General features: G+C 38.2%; 2 protein-coding genes across 2 annotated transcripts in view; one reads left to right on the top strand and one right to left on the bottom strand.

Moving 5' to 3' along the window:
* LOC134369574 (zinc finger protein 25) overlaps positions 1-20,465 on the bottom strand; it is a 44,615-nt gene that overhangs the window by 13,105 nt on the left and 11,045 nt on the right. Inside the window, exons 2-3 of the mRNA XM_063086097.1 lie at positions 1,417-1,543; positions 1,019-1,114 (exon numbers count right to left, since the gene is read on the bottom strand). Of these exons, the coding sequence (XP_062942167.1) occupies positions 1,019-1,114; positions 1,417-1,543 (223 nt within the window). The remainder of the gene's footprint in view (positions 1-1,018; positions 1,115-1,416; positions 1,544-20,465) is intronic.
* On the top strand, positions 11,796-12,302 carry LOC134370951 (NADH dehydrogenase [ubiquinone] iron-sulfur protein 5-like). Its single transcript, XM_063087898.1, has one exon. The coding sequence runs from the start codon at positions 11,865-11,867 to the stop codon at positions 12,183-12,185; it is 321 nt and encodes a 106-aa protein (XP_062943968.1). The 5' UTR covers positions 11,796-11,864; the 3' UTR covers positions 12,186-12,302.

Genomic DNA, 20,465 nt, shown 5'->3' with positions numbered 1-20,465 from the left:
ACAAGTCAGAAAATACATGAAAAACATTTAAGGAAGCAGGCTGAGATTATCTTAGTGTTGTAACTCTCCATGTAAGGTGCGTTACATTTTAGGAAGGATAATAAGCACTTCATGTGAAGGAAAAACACCATATAGGAGTATCAATTCTGAAATAATATAACTGATGAGCAGCATAATGATTGGTAATCTGAATTCAGAGTTTAAAGAAGAACAGGAAGTCAAAACTGGTGCCAAAAATAACTGAGGCTTTTTGTTAATAAAAGGAGGGCGATGTCATGTGAAAAAAAATTTATAACTCAGATCTGAAAACACTTTAAGATTATAGTTGCATACTCCAATGGCAAGGAGTAACTGGAAATTTTAGAGAAAAAGACTTATTTTGTCTTTTATTTTAACCTAGAGTTTTGTTTTGTGTAGATTAGGTAGGGATTAGAGTTTGTATATAGAAAAGAGAAATAAGTCTGTAAAAAAAAATGTTGGGCAAAGGGGAGAATTTAAGTGGAAAGAACAGAAATTGGAGGTGTGATTAAGGTTTCTTACAGGTTCAGATCAAGTGTCCTCAATCATTTCCAAAACTATATGGCATTTAAAAAGAGACTCCTGGAAAAAAAAAATGTATTTTTTTAATTGAAAAATAATTGATTATACATGTCTGTGGGGTACAGAGTTGTATGTCAATACCTATGTGCAATATGTGATGATCAAATCAGAATAATTAGTGTATTCAATATTATACAATGTTATCATTTTTCGTGGCCCTTTGTTGACTCCTCCCTTACCCAACATCTCCATCTCTCTTTCCCACCTCTGGTTACCTCAATTCTGTTCTCCCCTTTTGAAAGTTCAATGTATTATTGTGATTGTTGTATCTTTCTTTCTTTTTTTTATTTATTTGTTTATTTTTTTAGGTCCCACTTAAAAGTGAGGACATGTGGTATCTCCTGAAAAATATTTCAAAAGGCAAGAGGAACCAACTACCTTACATGGGTAACACGGGATATAATTTCTTCTAACTCACCAGGACAGCTCCGACGTGGAAATTCTACTTCTAATATCCATGGCTCTTTTCCTTGCTTCAACTTGAAGACCACATTTGGCTTATTCACACGATAACCTATTAATGGAAAAGATAAAGAAAATGATACAAACTGCTTGGAATTTAGGGACTCTGAAGGATAAGAAAGGACAATTCCAGGAGAAGAATGAAGGTCCCACTTAGGCATGGCAAATTTAGATTCTTTCAATGAGGGAGGTAGGGACACAAATATTTTTTCTTAGTACCCAAAATGGATTCATTAACTTTGACCCCTGAAACAAAGCTAATATCATTCAACCCTATAGGGACCTTATATGTTCCACAACTGGGAAAGGAAATGCAAACTACTGGGAGTTACATATGGGGAAGTTTTTCCTCACCCACTGAGACCAGGTGACTATAGTTTTCCAGCATCACATCCCTGTACAGGGTCCTCTGAGCAGGGGTCAGTAATTTCCACTCCTCCTTGGTGAATTCCACAGTAACATCCTTTAATGTCACCGGTCCCTGGAAAACATATTTCAGTTCAATCTGTAGTGACCAGAATAAAGTACCATTGAAAAGACACATGTGAACTAGCTCTTAATGTACTAACTGTAGAATATGCTCTGGAGAGTTAGAATATGCTGCTTGCTACTCTGTACCCACTTCATACATAGATAAAACATTTGTTCAATACATATTTACTGACCTCTCTATTGAACTCTGCTGGAAATACAAAGATGAATAAAGGCATCTATTCCCGTTATCAGGGAGCTTACATTCTGACAGGAAGGCAAAGAGATAAATGCTTAAATGCAGTATGTATAGAAGGTGCTATGACAAATATGCAGAAGATACAAGATGGTCATGAATGCAGGTAGTTATCCACATTTTGTATTATCATGTTAGATTTTATTAAGTGATCAAACTGACTAATGTAAACTTTAGGAATAAAGAAAACAGAATTGTCAAAGGCATGAATGCATGAGATATGGCAAGTTTTGGAAACTGCAAATAACACAATATGATATGAGGATAGGGTGTAGGATTGAGATTAATTATAAGTTTATAAAGTCAGGTGACAGAACATGAAGAAATTCTGAATTTGTCTTTGGACCAGTAAAATATGTTTTGCATACATACTTAATAGATCCCTACTTATATTACATACATTTACATATATAATCTTTTTATTAAAAATTAACAAGTTTTTTTGTTTATGTAAAAGAAAAACATGAACAGATGTTCTGCTGTTTCTTACTATGTGGACTGTCTTGAACATCTTTGGGTGTTCACGCTTCACTCTGTGGATGCAACAAGGACAATAGGAACCACTGAAGAGACAGACACAAGCACTGGAGTTATAGGAGTAGATTAGTAGTTTAGAAGAAAACTCTAAAGTAGAAGTGGTAAATGGCACATCAGAAAGAAGAGACAAATGTGAGCAATAAACATTTACATTAAAGTAGCAGCAGTGGAGAAAAGAAATACAACACTACTTTGTAATTGTCACTTTTGGCAGCTGGCCAGTAAGGGGGTCTGAACCCTTGACCTTGGTACCATCAAGACCACACTCTAATCAACTAAGCAAACAGGCCAACCCACAATTTTGCTATTAATTGGAAATTAGTTAAAAACCACTGGGTAAAAGGCAGAAGAGGGATAGCTCACACAGTCTCTGTTTGGTTTGGTAGTTGCTAGAGTCATAATGCCAATTATTTTCATTTTTATTGATAGAACTATTTAAATCTAGGGAGGCAGGGCAAGGTGGCAGACTAGAGGGGCCCAGGCACGTTTCTCCCACAAAGAGGACCAGAGCAACTTAACAGACAGCTAAATATTGATGGGAGCAATGGTGGAAGAGTATAGGAGTGCGGCAGAAGACTGGTGAGATCCTTGTGGAGCATGAAAGCCCAGGATGGCAGCATAGAGAAGAGACAGGCACATAGCCTCAGCCACCACATCTCCAACACCAGGATCCATGCAGGTAGAATTTTCCCTTGTGGTGAAAAGGTAGGCAGAGGATCCACACCAACACCCATCCTCGCTACAGAGGCCCACAGACCCTTTGGCAGGACAAGCAGAGAGCCAATGTGGGGAGCAGCCCAGAATACACACTCTGCATGGCTCTAGAACAGGAGCACAAACTGTGCGATCCCCACCCCCCACTGTCATGACCCACGCCAATGCAGGACTGCATCATACTGAAACCACAGCCTTTATGGGAGCACATCCTGCCCTCAGGTCAGTAGCCTCGACTCTGTCCTTGTCCCACTGCACTCACCAGAGAGGCTATAACGCCCTGATCCTGGGGGCTTAAAGCCCGGGCTCACAATGGCTGTGACTCTAGTTCCGTAGTCTGAGAAGCCAACCCTACTCCTGCTGCACTGATGCACCCCCAGCGTCCCAGGCCAGAGATCAGACAGGCACACCCCACTCAGGCAGCCTGCCCACCATCCCTTCCTCTGTCCCCAGCCCTGCCAGCAGACTGAGTTCTGTGCTCAGAAGCCCCAAACTGGAAAAACAGCTCACAGGTCTCTACCCCAACAAATATGCCCTTGGGCTGGTGGAAACAAAGTGCATCCGTTCCTCCCAGAAAAGCGGCCAGGCAGTCCTGTCCTAAATAGACAACAGTCCCAGAAGTGGCTGCCCTAGCCCTTCAACTGCAGGACTGCCTAGTGACCCTGTCAACAGCCCCAGAAGTGGCTGCACTAGCCTCACCACAGCTTCGCCTAGTGGCCTTGCCCACTTCCTGAGAAGCGGCTTGGCTGCCCTGCCCTTGGCAGACCAGGTCGTGAACCACTGAGGGAAGCACGTCCTCACATTGGGCCCCAAGAACTGGCACAACAGAAGGGCCACCGGCAGACCTGCACTCAAAGAGCACCCATCCCTGGCTGAAAGAAACAGCTCACCTGTCATGCCCCTGGAAGACCTGCCCCAAAGTCTGTAAGCACATGCATCTGAGTGAGAAACAGCTCGGCTGACGTGCCCCTGGTGGCCCCGCCCCTGGTGGCCCCACCCCTGGTCAGAGAAGCAGACACAGTGACCCTGGCACTGACAAACCAGTCTCAGAGACCCTGTCACACCATGTGCCCACACCCCCAGCCATATGTAGATTTCCATATGTACATTCATCTCTTCTTTATTAAAAGAAGCCTGAGAATCAATCCAGCCACCACATCCCCAGTGAGCCACCTCCTGAGACACCTGACCCATAGGGTCAAAGAAGTGACAAATGTTTGAGGTGATGGATGTACTAAGCACCCTGATATGATCACTGCACACAGTATGAATGTACCCAATTATCATACTGTACTCCATAAACATATACAATTATTATGGATCAATTAAGGAAAATAAATTAAGACAGGGGGAAAAAGAACCATTTAAGTCTATAATATCTGCTCCAATCGTTGCTTTATTATATTCCATAGAATCTGAAATACAGTATTTTCAGTTGAAGAACATCTATCTTAATTGGATATTAATTCTTCGTTCATACTTTTTTTCTTGAATTTCTTGAAGAATGTTCAACTACTCTTGTTTTATATGTTTACATGCTGCTACTAAGAATGTGTCGATTTTATTTTCATTCCCTGTCGAGTGACTTGGACTTTTTCCCTTGAGACTTGGAAGATTTTTTTCTTTACTTTTAAATAAGCATAGTAGTTTTATTAGAGTCTCTCTTTGCGTTTACCACTCTGAGTCAATTCTCTCTGGCATACAGGAGTTTTTTCCCATATGTAGATTCACTTCTTTATGAAAATTTTCCTTGGATTATAATTTTAAATATGAATTCTCTCACCATTTAGTTTTTATTACTTAGGGACTCCACTGTGTCTTTCTTCTCTCTCTAGTACTCTCCTCCTCATCCCTGTCAATTCTGTTTCTTCCCCTCTTCAATCTTTTTCATTCCTCCCCTCCAACATGTCATTTACTGTACCTTCATTCATATCTCTTCTGCCTTGGGTACACTGTAATTTAATCTTTTTGCTTGAGATGATTTTCTGTTGTATTTCTTTCCTGAATTAACTCGCTTATATTTTATATTTCCATGTTTTTCCATTTCTATAGTCTCTCTTTTTCTATTTTCTCTTTCTCTACTGTGAATATTTAATTTTTGGTTTTTAAGATTCTCTCTTATCCAAAATTACTTAATATTGGACAGCTGTGTTACAGCTTCATTTTTGTTTGGTAGAAATTTATACCAATTGAAAAAGTGTCAATTCAATCTTTCTGCTTCCTTCTTATATTAGTATGGCTGTTGGGTATCTTTTTTGATTCATGTTCAAACGAAGACAAAAGTTGATTTTATGGCTGGGAGGAGGAAAGGGGTTACTCCAGTTTTAGTTCAAAAGCTCTCTTCCGTTGGCACAGTAAGTTACACATTTTTGAAAAACAACAGCACCATTTGGGGTGGTGCATTTGCTTTCTGTGATACTTCTAGGACCCCTGATTTTAGTAGCTTACTTTCTTATTAGCCCTCACTACCAAGCATGTGAGCAATTCCTTCCTCTCCTCTGAGGGGTCACCTGCTCCAGGTTGCCACCTGTGTTCCTCAACACATTCCTAATCTTTTCCTTTCCATTCCCAGTACCAGTGCTTGGATCCCACTGGTCTTAGACCTCTTCTCCATCCTTCCCTGATCAGGGTGACAGCCTCTACTTCCAGCAGTATGCCTACTTGCAAAGTAGCTGCAAAGTCTGCTTCTTTTACAGCTATGATATCACTATTTGTTCTCTTCCACACAGTCCCCTTCTGACTTCCTGCTCTGGAGTCAGCTCCAAGCTAATGCTGCTGTTTTGGCATTTATCTCCCAACTTACATGTAAATAAATTTGACAGCTTAGATGAAATAGACCAATTCCTTAAAAGAAACAAACAACCAAAACTCACTCAGGAAGAAATACCTAAGCTGAATAGTCCTATATCCACTAAATAAACTGAATTTGTAGTTAAAAACTTTCAACATGAGTAGTGTCATAAGAAATGGTGAAGTGGGGAGCTTCAAGAACTGGTCCCTCCACTGAGGCAATCATTAAGAAGCTGGCAAAAACTGACAGAATCAACTTTTTGGGAACTGTAGAATCTAATTTTAAAAAACTTACAGCAACAGGTGGAGTATTTAATAAAGAAAGAGGCTGCTAAATTTTGGGAAGAAAGTGCTGTGGCATTTTTTGGTTAATGGCCTACCATCCCCCTCTCCCCAGCTCAGCGGTGACAGAAAAGGCAAGGCCCACATTTCTGATGTAGCTTGCTGTACTGGGGCAATAAGGACCTTGATCTCAAATAATTGCTGTGCATTTTGATTTGTCTGACAGTTCCCTGATGGATAAGTACAGGGACTTGCCTTTGTTTCGCCTCTCTAGAGCTGGAGTCGCTTACTGGACCAAAGTCAATTAAAAACATTTAAAAGCATACAACTATCCATGGCCATCAGGAGTACATAGGGCCATGTGGTGATGGAGCATGAGGCAAGCAGACTGTTCCAAATACCCAAGAAGGCCAAGGCCAAGGAAGATAATACTAGGGAGAATAAGGGCTTTGAAAGACTATAGCACCCAAACCCGGGAACCCAGAGAGCAATGTGCATGCCCAGGGCCAGACACATGCTCAGAAAATACCTGACAGGATACAAGGCTTGCACCTCTGGCTGATTTTAGGACTCTGAGCAAGCAAGTGGTGAAAGCTAAGACAGAGGTGTAGGCAGCATGGCTAAGTGCAGAAGGAATACCCCAGCTCAGAGCCAATTTGCAAAGACTGGGTGAGTATTTGATTTTTCTTTTTGACTCCAGAGACTTAAGGAAAACATCTGTCACATCAAAGGCTGACCACAGAGATAATAAAACAAGATGACAGGGAGCACACATGGCAAGGAATACAGACTAAAAAATAGTTTGGACAAGTAACTAAACAAAATAAAGAAATGTAGCCTTCAACAAGCAACCATAGCAAACTCTGGGAAGGGGGGATAATCTGATTTCTAGAGGAAGTACATTAGAATATTCAAAATATTCAGGTTTTAACAAAAAGTGACAAGGTGTAAAAAGAAACAGGTTAGAATGGCCTATTCACAGAAAAAAATTAATTGGCAGGAATGTCCTTGAGATAGTCTAGATATTGGACTTTAGACTAGACAAACAACTGAAATCAACTGTTTTAAGTATCCTCAAAGAGCTACAGGAAACTATGGACAAAGAACTAAAGGAGACCAGGAGAATAATGCATACACAAATAAAGAATATCAATAAAGAGACAGAAGTTATAAAAGGGAACCAAAAAAAAAATTATGGAGCTCAAAGGCAGAATAACAGAATTTCAAAATTCACTAGAGAGAATCAACAGCAGAGTTGAGTAAGCAGAAGAAGGAATCTGGAAAACTTAAGATAAGACAATTGAAAAGACTGGAAGAAGAAAGAAAAAAGAATGAAGAAAGATGAACAGAGCGTAACAGACCTGTGAGACACCATCAAGCATGCCAACATAAACAAAACGGGAGTCTCAGAAGGAGAAGAGACAAGGAAAGTAACAGAAATAGTATTTGAAAAAATAATGGCCAAAAGTTCTCAAGTTTGATGCAAGACAAGAATCTACACATCCAAGAAGTTCAGTAAACTCCAAACAGAATAAACTCAAAGAGATCCACACCAAGGCATATTATAATCAAATTGTCAAAAAACAAAGACAAAGAATCTTGAAATTGGTAAGAGAGAAGCATTTCACCATGTACAAGAGATCCTTACCAGGATTAAAGCAGATTTTTCAACAGAAACTATGAAGGACAGCCTGCGATGTGATGGCATAGTAAAGTGCTGGAAGAAAAAACTGTCAACCAAGAATTCTATATCCTGCAAGACTATCTTTTAATAATGCAAGAGAAATTAAGGTATTCCAAGATAAACAAAAGCTAAAGGACTTTGTTGTTAGTCAACCTGCCCTACAAGAAATGTTAAAAGGGGTCCTTAAGCCTGAAATGAAAGGACACTAGACAGTAATTCAAGGCTATATGAATATATAAACAACACAGGTAAGGTACCTATATAGGTAAGTATAAAAGCTTGTATTATTGTATTTTTGGATTCTAACTCCTCTTTTTGCTTCCAATATGAATTAAAAGACAAATACATAAAACAATAATTATAAATATATGATAATGGACACAAAACATACAAAGATATAATTTGTAACAATAACAACATAATGGGGGGAGTAACAGAGCTATATATTGGGAGTTTTTGTATGACAGACATGAAAGGAGAAATACATAGTTCTACAGTTCTACAATGGTAGTTGGAGACTACAATTCCTCACTTTCCATAATGGATAGAACATCTAGACAGAAGATCAATAAGGAAATACAGGTCTTGAACAATACTATGAACTAACTAAACCTATTAGATATATAGAATACTCCATCCCAAAACAGCAGAATACATATTCTACTCAAGTACACATGAAACATTCTTCCAGATAAACCATATGTTAGGCCACATATATAGCCTCAATAAATTTAAAAAGACTTAAAGCATCCAATGTATCTTCTCCAACCACAATGGAATAAAAGGAGAAATCAATAACAGAAGGAAAACCAGAAAATTCACCAAAAATGTGGAAATTGAACAACTCACTATTACACAAACAAGGGGTCAAAGAAAAATCACAAGGGAAATTTAAAAACACAGAAGAATAAAAATTAAAACAAAACATACAAAAACTAACAGGATGCAACAAAGGCAGTGCTTAGAAGCAAATTTACAGCAGTAAATGCCTACCTTAAAAAAGAAGATAGATCTCAAATCAATGACATAAATTTACACCTTAAGGAACAAGAAAAAGAAGAGCAAACTAACCACAGAGCTAGCACAGGAAGGAAATAATAAAGATTGGAGTGGAGATAAATGAAACATAGAGAGATCAAGAAAACCAAAAGTTGATTCTTTAAAAAGATTGATAAACCTCGGGCTACAATGACTACAAATAAAGAGAAATGAAAGAAGGGACATTACTACTGACTTTTCAGAAATACTTGTAAAAGTATCACAGAAGAATATTATGAACAATTATACACCAACAAATTAGATAACCTAGATGAAATGGTAAAATTCTTAGAAACACACAAACTACCAAAACTGACTCAAGGAGAAACAGAAAATCTGAACAAATCTGTAACAAGTAAAGAGATTGTTATAATAAACCCCCTCCCACCCCTCACTGCCAAAAAATCCCAGTACTAGATGGCTTCACTGGTGAATTCAACCATTTAGAACATTAATACTTCTTGAACTCTTTCCCCCAAAGCAGAGCATTACCCTACTATCAAAGCCTGAAAAGGACACTAAAAGAAAAGAAAACTGCAGATCAATATCTCTTATGAATATGAGGTGAAAATACTTAATGAATTACTAGCAAATCCATCAATATAAAAAATAGGTGTTATAAGGTGATCTTTTATGATTTATCCCAGGAATGCAAGAATGGTTCAACATACTAAAATCAATCACACTAATAGAACAAAGGATAAAAAGTAGATGATCAGTTCAATTGATGCAAAAAAAGATTTGACAAAATTCAATGCCTTTTCTTAATAAAAACACTCAGTAAACTAGGGATTGAAAGGGACTTCCTCAACACAATAAAAAGCATTTATGACCACCCCCCCACTTTCCCCCTAGCTAATAAGGGGAAAGGAAGCTAACAGAGTACTCAGTGGTGAAAGACTGAAAACTTTCTCCTTATGACAGGAACAAGACACTATTTTTGCCACTTCTGTTCGACACTATACTGTACTGGAAGTTCTAGCCAGAGCAATCAGACAAGAACAAGAAATAAAGGCATCCAAATTGAAAAGGAAAAAGTAAAACTTTCTCTATTTGCAGAAGATATGACCTACATATACAATATTTCAAAGAATCTACCATATAGACCACACAACAAACTATCAGAGCTAATAAACAAATTCAGCAAGTTGCAAGATACAAAATCAATCCATAAAAAGCAGTTGTAAAAAACAGACAAAAAACCCCAGGAATAAATTTTTAGGGCTGGCCAGTTAGCTTAGTTGGTTTTATAACACCAAGGTCAAGGGATTGGACCCCGGTACTGGTAAGCCAACAAAACAAACAAACAAAAAAACCCACAAAAACATGAAACAGGAGTCAATAAAAAGCAGCTTTGTTTCTATACACCAGCACTAGAAATCCAAAAAGGAAATTAAGATAATTCTATTTACAATAGCATCAGAAAGAATAAAATACCTAGGAATAAATATACTCAAGGAGATGTAAGACTTGCACACTGAAAACTTCAAAACATTGCTGAAACAATTAAAGAAGACCTAAATAAATGAAATGGCATTCTGTACAAGTATTCGTGGACTAGAAGATTTGATATAGTTGACCCCTCCCCCCTCCTTGGACCTGGAGGGGAGTGCCAGCCTGCATGCCCTGACCCACCAAAGTGAGCCCAGCAGAACCAAGTGGCAGAGGTGACCCCTCACCTCCCCTTGGACCCAGAGGGGAGCGCCAGCCCACATGGTCCGACCTGCCGAGGTGAGCTAGCAGAACTGCGTGGCACTGGGGGCTCATTCTACAACCATAGAATCTGGAACAGGACCAAAGGTGGTTTAACATAACCACACCACACATACTGTCAAAGCAAAGACAATTCACCACCACAGTAGCAACCAGGGCCACTCCACAGCCAACCTCGGTGTAACAGAAGAAGCAAAACCTCTACCAAATGACCAAACACTAACAAAAATGTACTAGAACTGCAAATAAGAAGAAATGACACCAGCAAAAGAATACAGTAATGCTCCAAAGAAAGACTCCATGGAACAGGGAATCCTTGAAATGTCTGAAAAAGAATTCCGAGCAAAATGATCTTAAGAAAACTTGAAGAAATAAAGGAAGACTCTATTAGAGAACACAATGAAACAAGAAAAAATATCCAGAATATGAAGGAGGAAATCTACAAAGAGATTAATACCTTAAAAAAGAGTGTAGCAGAACCTCTAGAAATGAAAGATTCACTCAATGAAATAAAAACATAACTGAGAGCTTGAGCAGCAGGGTAGAGCGAGCAGAAGAAAGAATTTCAGAGCTTGAAGATGGTCTTTTTGAAATAATTCCTGCAGACAAAAAAGTGGAAAAAAGAATTAAAAATAAGGAAGAAAATTCAAGAGATAGCAGACAACCTCAAGCTCTCTAACATCCGAATTGTGGGTATTCCAGAAGGGGAGGAGAAGGGAAAAGGTATTGAAAACCTATTCAAGGAAATAGTAACAGAAAACTTCCCAGGTGTAGGGCTAGATACAGACCTTCGGATCCAGGAAACTCAAAGGTCCCCAAACAGACTCAATCCAAAAAGATCCTCCCCAAGACACATTACAGTTACATTTGCAAAGCTCAAAGACAAAAAGAGAATTCTACAGGCAGCAAAAGTGTCAGGTCACTTATAGGGGAACCCCCATCAAACTAACAGCAGACTTCTCAACCAAAACCCTACAGGCCAGAAGAAAGTGGAATGATATATTTCAAAACACTAAAAGAAAAAAATTGCCAGCCAAGAATTCTTTACCCAGCAAGGCTCTCCTTCAGAAATGAGGGAGGAATAGTGTATTTCCCAGACAAACAAAAGTTGTGGGCGTTCACCACCACATGACCAGCCCTGCAAGAAATTCATCTGGAATCTGAGTAATGGTGAACATTATCACAAATACACAAGAAAGAGCAAAACCCACCGTTAAAACAAAAATGCCAGATCCTTTGCGGCAGGCATCTGCGTAGCAAGCCGGTTGTCCTGAAGCCGCGGCCAGTGAGGAGACAAGGACATTACGCTGTGACGCCATGCCTTTCTTGGATGTGCAGAAAAGGCTGGGCATTAACATAGATCAGGGGTTGACAATCCAAAGTGCTGAACAGTCATACAAGATTCCTGCTCGGTGCCATGCTTTTGAAAAAGAATGGATAGAATGTGCACATGGAATCGGTGGCATCCGGGCAAAGAAAGAGTGCAAGATAGAATATGATGATTTCAGAGAATGTATTCTTCGGCAGAAAACGATGAGACGCATCAATACCATCCAGAAGCAGCGGGATAAGCTAATAAAGGAAGGAAAGTACACCCCTCCACCTCACCACTTGGGCAAGGAGGATCCTAGGCCCTGAGTAGAGCAGCTGCTGATGGCTAGAGGCTGATTTTTATGTTCTCTATTATCACTGGAACAATTACTTATTGAAAACCTCTTTGTCAGAAGTGTGTAAATAAAAGATTGCTCCATCCAATTGGTTTTGTTTTCTCTTGGATCATACTTTTCTATAATGAGATGGCAGCTTATTTTTTAAGTTTGAAAAAATGCCTCTACTTGTGCGTAAAAAATTAGCATCTAGAGAATAACATTTTATGAATGCTTACTATATATGAAGTACTTTAAATATGTTAACTCATTTAAGAAGTTGCAGTATTCTTTAGTGCTTTAATTCTGATTTATTCTCCATAAAACACAGACTTGGGCTGGGAGGGGGAGGCAGTGGAGATAGTAGTTGTGTGTTTACTATAAGGTCTGTGAAGTCTAACTTTAAGGCTAAGAAGAAGCCAAGTTTTCAGGTAATTTAGTTTTGAAGAAGCAAAATTTGCTATCTTGTATCAGTGGTATATTAGCATTTCTAATTAACATGTTTAGAAATGTGTTTTTGGAAGAAAAATCCAGATGTAGAAAGTATGAGCCTTAGAAATTAATGTAATAGATGTTGAGAATATAATTGAAACCTCAGGTATCCTGTAACATTTTTTTCCCATTTCTTTTTATTGTGGTAAAAAACAAAATTTACTGCCTTCGTTGTTTGTAAGCATGCAGTTTAGTGATATTAACTGTATTCATATTGCTGTGCAACCATTGCCACCATCCGTCTCCAAAAAAAAAAACAAAAAAAAAACAAAAAAAACAAAAAAACAAAAAAACAAAAATGCCAGCAAGAAAGAGAAAGAAGCTAAATCATCCCACCTTAAATTTCCAACTAACGTTGAAGAAGAGAAGTAAAAAGGGAAATAATGACCAAAAGATATTTAAACCACCTAAACAAGAAGCAATTAAATGACAGGAATTAAGCAACACTTGTCAATAACTACCTTACATGTGAATGAACTAAACTCCCCATTGAAAAGACAAAGACTGACTGATTGGCTTAAAAAGATAGACCCAAGTGTATGCTGTCTTCAAGAGACCTATCTCACCTGTAGAGACACGCATAGACTAAGAGTGAATGGATGGGAAAAAATATACCATGCAAATGGAAACCAAAAACGAGCAAGAATAGCTATTCTTATATCAGACAAAATAGACTTTAAACCAAAAACATAAAAAGAGACAAGAAGGCCAGTGTATAATGATAAAGGGATCTATCCAGCTAGAAGACATAACAATCATAAACATGTATGCACCCAATACCAGAGCACCCAGATATATAAAGCAAACACTCTAAGACCTAAAGAAAGAAATAGGACCTAATACATTAATAGTGGGTGATCTGAACACCCCTCTCTCAGTATGGGATAGATCTTCCAGGCAACAAATCAACAAAGAGACACAGGATTTAATCTACACCTAAGACCAAATGGACCTGGCAGATATATAGAGAACATTTCACCCAACAACTAAAGATTACACTTTCTTCTCATCAGCTCATGGAACATTCTCCAGGATAGACCACATGTTAGGTCACAAATCTAGTCTCAGCAAATTTTAAAAAGCTGAAATCATTCCAAGTATCTTTTCAGACCACAATGGACTAAAATTGGAAATAAACAATAAGCAAAACCCTGGAAACTATACAAATACACAGAAACTAAATAATAGGCTCTTGAATGACCTATGGGTCCAAGTAGAAATTAAACAGGAAATCAAAAAATTTCTAGAAACTAATGAAAATAAAGATACATCATACCAAAACCTGTGGGATACTACAAAAGCAGTACAAAGAGGCAAATTTATGGCAATAAATGCTTACATCAAAAGAATGGAAAGATTTCAAATAAACGACCTAACACTACACCTCAAAAAACTTGAAAAACAACAACAATCCAAACCTAAAGGTAGTACATGGAAAGAAATAATTAAGATCAGAGCAGAACTAAATGAAACAGAGACCCAAAAAACAATAGAAAACATCAACAAAGCAAAAAGTTAGTTTTTCAAGAAGATAAATAAAATAGACAAACCACTAGCTAGGTTAACAAAAAAAGAAGAGAGAAGACCCAAATAATAAAAATCAGAAATGAAAAGGGAGACATTAAAACCAATACCACAGAAATACAAAAAATAACTAGAGACTATTATAAACAAGTAAATGACAACAAATATGAAAATCTGGAAGATATAGATAAGTTTCTAGACACGTACAAACTACCAAGACTGAACCAAAAAGAGATAGAAAACCTGAACAGACCAATAACAAGCAAGGAGATTGAAGTGATAATCAGCAATCTTCCAACAAAAAAAGTCCAGGTCCAGATGTTTCTACAGCTGAATTCTATCAAACTTTTAAAGGGGAGAGTTAACTCAAACTATTCCAAACAATTGAAACAGAAGCTACTCTCCCAAACTCATTCTATGAGGGCAACATAACTCTGATACCAAAACCAGATAAAGACACAACAAAAAAAGAAAATTACAGGCCAATATCCTTGATGAACCTAGATGCAAAAATCCTCAACAAAATGTTAACAATCAGAATACAGCAACACATTAAAAAAATATATACTATGATCAAGTGGGATTCATCCCAGGGATGCAAGGATGGTTAAACATACGAAAGTCAATAAATGTGATACATCACCATCAAGGACAAAGACAATATGATTATCTCAATAGATGCTGAAAAAGCACTTGACAAAATTCAACATCGCTTCAAGATAAAGACTGTCAACAAATTAAGTACAGAAGAAAAATATCTCAACACAATAAAAGCCATTTATGATAAGCCCACTGCCAGTATTATTCTGAATGGGGAAAAACTGAGAGCCTTTCCCTTAAGAACAGGAACAAGACTAGGCCCACTTTCACCACTTCTATTTAACATAGTACTGGAGGTACTAGCCAGAGCAATCAGGCAAGAGAAAGAAAGAAAGGGAATCCAGATTGGAAAAGATGAAGTCAAACTTTCTCTATTTGCAGATGACATGATACTATATATAGAAAAACCTAAAGACTCTATCAAAAAACTCCTAGAGCGGGTTAATAACTTCAGTAACATAGCAGGATACAAAATAAATGCCCCCAAATCACTTGCATTTATACACTCAAATAATGAATTAACAGAAAGAGAAATAAAGTAAGCTCATTTACAATTGTCACAAAAAAATAAAATAAAATACCTAGGGATCAATTTAACCAAGGAGGTGAAAGACCTCTACAATGAGAACTACAAACCACTTCTGAAAGAAATTAAAGAAGACACAAAAAGATGGGAAGATATTTCATGCTCTTGGATTGGAGAATTAACACTGTGAAAATGTCTATACTACCCAAAGCAATCAACAGGTTCAATGCAATCCCCATCAAAATACCAATGACATTCTTCACAGAAATGGAAAAAACAATCTTACCTTTCTTACCTTTTGCAACAACAAAAGACCCCAAATAGCCAAAGCAATCCTGAGCAAAAAAATAAAGCCAGAGGCATAACACTACCTGACTTCAAATTATACTGCAAAGCTATTGTAACAAAAATAGCATGGTACTGGTATAAAAATAGACATTGAGACCAGTGGAGTAGAATTGAGAACCCAGAAATCACCCATCAGGCTTACAGCCATCTGATATTGGACAAAGGCAACAAAAATCTACATTGGGGAAAAGACTGCCACTTCAACAAGTGGTGCTGGGAAAACTGGATATCCATATGAAGAAGAATGAAACTAGATATGCATCTCTCACATTACACTAAAATCAATTCAAAATGGATTAAAGATTTAAGTATAAAACCTGAAACTATAAAATTACTAAGGGAAAATATAGGTCAAACACTTCAGTAACTAGCCTGGGCATAGGCTTTACGAACATGAGCCTGAAAGCACAAGCAGCAAAAGAAAAAATAAACAAATGGGACTATATCAAACTAAAAAGCTTCTGCACAGCAAAGGAAACAATCAACAGGGTGAAAATAAAACCTACAGAGTGGGAGAAAATTTTTGCTAACTATGCATCTGACAAGGGATTAATATCCAGACTATACTTAGAACTCAAGCAATTATACAGTAAAAACACCAAATAACCCAATTAAAAAATGGGCAAAGGAGCTGAATAGACATTTCTCAGAGGAAGACATACAAATGCCCAACAGGTGCATGAAAAAATGCTCAACATCACTAGTCATCAGCAAAATGCAAATTAAAACTACATTGAGATACCACCTCACCCCAGTTAGACTGGGTATAATCAAAAAGATGAATAACAAATGCTGGTGAGGCTGTGGAGAGAAGGGAACATTCCTACACTGTTGGTGGGACTATGAATTAGTACAACCACTATGGAAAACGGTATGGAGGTTTCTCAAACAGCTACAGATAGATCTTCCGTAGGATCCAGCAATCCCACTTCTGGGTATATATCCAGAGGGATGGAAATCATCATGTCGAAGTGATACCTGCACTCCCATGTTCACTGCAGCTCTGGTTATGAGCGCCAAGACATGGAACCACCCTAAATGTCCATCGGTGGATGACTGGATAAGGAAACTGGTATATATTACCATGGAATACAACTCTGCTATAAAAAAGAATGAAATACTCCTATTTGCAACAACATGGATGAGCTTGGAGAAACCTATGCTGAGTGAAATAAGTGAGGCACAGATAAATACCACATGCACTCACTCATAAGTGGGAGCTAAGAGAGAAAGAAGGAAGGAAAGAAAGACCACAGTACTGCATTGGTCATGCAGAGGGAGAGAACATTCCTTGGACTACAAGGTGGAATGAGGGGGAAAGAGGGAGAGGAAGGGAGGTTCGTGATAATTGGGTGGGGGACACAGGGTACAAAGGCAATTTCTGGTAACGGGTATGCTGCCAGTATGAATCTGGCCCTCACATCAGGGGCACAAGGGGTGACAATCAGCTTTGTATCTCATGAATATTCATAATAATAAATAAAGAGGGGAAAAAAAGATTTGATATAGTTCAAGTGACCATACTACCCAAATACCTCTACAGATTTAATTCAATCCCTATCAAAATTCTAATTGGCTTTTGAAAAGAAATGGAAAAGCCTATCCTCAAATTCATATGGAACTGCAACGGGTCCCCAATAGCTAAAACAATTATGGAAAAGAACAAAGTTGGAGGACTCACACTTCCCAATTTCAAAACTTACTACAAGGCTGTAATAATCAAAATAGTGAGGTACTGACATAAGGAAAGACATAGTTTAATGGGATAAAATTGAGAGTCCAGAAATAAACCTATAAATTTATGATGAACTGATTTTCAGTAAGAATTCCAAGACCATTCAATCTAGAAAGAATAGTCTCTTTAACAAATAATACTGGGACAACTGGATATCCATGTGCATAAGAGTTAAATTGGACCTCTATCTCACACCATATACAAAAATTAACTCAAAATGGACCAATGACCTAAATATATGAGCTAAAAGAATAAAACCCTTAGAAAGAAACATAGCCTACCTTGAATTTGTCAACAGATTCTTAGATATGAGATCAAAAGTACAAGCAGCAAAAGAAAACCAAACTGTACTTCATCATAATTTAAAACTTTTGTGCATCATAGGACACTATCAAGTTAAGGAAAAGACAACCCCCAGAATGGAAGATAATATTTGCAAATTATCTATCTGATAAAGGTGTACTATCTGTAATATATAAAACACTCTTATAATTCAACAATAAAAAGATAAACAACCCAGTTAAAAAATGGGTAATGAACTTAAATAGACATTTCTCTAAAGAATACACAAATAGGTAAAAAGCACAAGAAAAGATGTTCAACACACTTAGTCTTTAGGGAAATGCAAATCAAAACCACAATGATACCACTTTACACCTACTACAATGGGAATAATTTTAAAAATAGAGAATAACAGGGGTTGGGGAAGATGTGAAGAAGTTTAAACCCTTGTATGTTGCTGATGGGAATATAAAATGTAACAGCTACTGTGTAAAAGTCTGGCAGTTCCTCAAAAAGTTAAACATAGAATTACCATATGACCTAGCAATTCCACTTCTAGGTATATACTTAAAAGAACTGAAAAAATAGGTATTCAAATACTTACTCAAGAACGTTCATAGCAGCACTATTCATAATAGTCAAAAAGTAGAAACCACCCAAATGCCCATCGATGGATGAACGAATAAACAAATTATGGTATATACACACAATGGGGTATTATTTAGCCATGAAAAGGAATGATGTTCTGATACATTCTACAAGGTGGATAGACCTGGAAAACAATATGCTAAGTGAAAGAAGGCAGACACAAAAGGTCACATATTGTATGATTTCATTTATATGAAATATCTAAAATAGATAAATACAGAGAGACAGCAAGCATATTGGTGTTGCTAGGGAGAGAGGGAATAGGGAATGACTACTTAATGGGTAAGGATTCTTTCTTAGGATGGTGAAAATGTTTTGGAACTAGGTAGAGGTAGTGTTCCACAACATTATGAATGTACAAAATGTCTTCCAATTGTACACCTTAGAACGGTCAACATTATCTGAATTTCACTTCAATTAAAACAAGCAAACAAACAAAGCCTTTCAACAAAGAAAACGTTAGGCCTAGATGGTTTCATTAGGGAATTTGCCCAAACACTTAAGGCAGAAACAATACCAATTTTATGCAATCTCTTCCATAAAACAGAGGAGAGAACCATTCTCAATTCACTTTTTGAGGCTCCCATTACCCTAATACCCAAATCTAACAAAAACATTATCAGAAACAAAACTGCAGTGGTGGCTGGCACCAGTTTCTACCAGCTCAAGAGTACTGGATTGTTAAATGTTTAGGAATTGGTTGATACAATGTTGTAGCTTGAAATTGGCCATGGTGGGAGTATTTACACCACGGAAATTGGTAAACAGTACAAACCAGGTTTCTCTCCCAACCCCTAAAATCTGATCATTAAAAATTTACCAGTATATTGACTAACAATCAATATCCCTCATGGTTATAGATGCAAAAATCCTCAACGAAATATTAGCAAATTGAATTCAGCAATACATAAAAATATATACATTGATGACCAATTTATCCTGGCAATGCCAAGCTGGTTCAATATTCAAATATCAATCAATGTAATTCACTATGCTAACAAACTGAAAAAGAAAAATGATCTTGAAAGATGCAGAAAAAGCATTTGACAAACTTCAAGACCCACTCATGATAAAAACTGAACAAACTAGAAAAAAAAAGAAAGGAGCTTCTTTAATCTGATAAGACATTTATATAAAACTATAGCTAACACCATACTTATTAATGAATGACTAAATTCTTTCCCCTTAAGGTCAGGAAAAAAGCAAAGATGTCTACTCTCAGCACTCCTTTCCAACATCATACTAGAAATCCTAGCCAGTGCAATAAACAAAAGCATACAAATTGAAAAGGGAAAAATAAAACTGTTTCTGTTTGCAGATGGTATTTATTTATGTGGAGAGCCACAAAGAATTTTCAAAATATAACTGAATTTTTTAAAGTCACAAGTCCAAACTGTTTTAAAATTGTATTTCTATATATCAACAAAGAATAAGTAGAAATTAAAAAATTTTTTTAAAAATACTATTTACAGGCAGGTTTCAAGATGGCGGCGGCTGCGGCGGCTGGCGCGGAGTAGCTGAGGTGGAAAAGGTGGCCACTGGGCCTCAGGCAGCCGGGAAACTTGTGGACCTTCCTCTGGCCATCTCTTAAGGGAGGACTGCTGCTGCTGGCCGGTCGTGGGGGCTCAACGCCACTTTGCCCCCGGCAGGAGAGGCTGCCTCATTTACAGGCAACAGCTTTGAAGTGTGGAGCAGGAAAAGAACTGATTCTTAGCTGCAAAAGCGAGTCTTGAAACAGGGAACACGGCGCCAGGGCTGCTGTGGATGCAGCCAGGATCCCGGAGGCTGGGGCCGCACTGAAGGCGGCCAGCTGCCCTATTCAGGATTCGAGGTTTCAGGCCGGCATTAAAGAAGATTCCTGGGAGCGCCCGAGTGGCGCCGCGACTGAACAGCCCGAGGCGGCAGCGCCGAGAACACGGAAGGCAACAAACCAGAGACAGAGCGAGCGCCCGACCTGGCACAGCACTGTGAGTGATCCCTGGCCCACGCGGCTCCCGCGGCTCCCGCCTGCACCACCAGGCCACTCACTGCCCCGGTGCTGCCTCCATTTTCCCAGGTTCGGGCAGCTCCGCCCTGCTCGGCCATCACTGAGCCCATTTGCTTGGCCTGGCGCGGGG

Source organism: Cynocephalus volans, chromosome 2 (assembly GCF_027409185.1).
Source record: "Cynocephalus volans isolate mCynVol1 chromosome 2, mCynVol1.pri, whole genome shotgun sequence".
NCBI classification, from domain to species: domain Eukaryota; kingdom Metazoa; phylum Chordata; class Mammalia; order Dermoptera; family Cynocephalidae; genus Cynocephalus; species Cynocephalus volans.
The sequence above is the reverse complement of the archived record's forward strand: the minus strand, read 5'-3'. Positions and strand labels throughout refer to the sequence as shown.

Excerpts from the sequence above, each read along its gene's own strand:
- LOC134370951 (XM_063087898.1), top strand. The coding sequence starts at position 11,865 with ATGCCTTTCTTGGATGTGCAGAAAAGGCTGGGCATTAACATAGATCAG.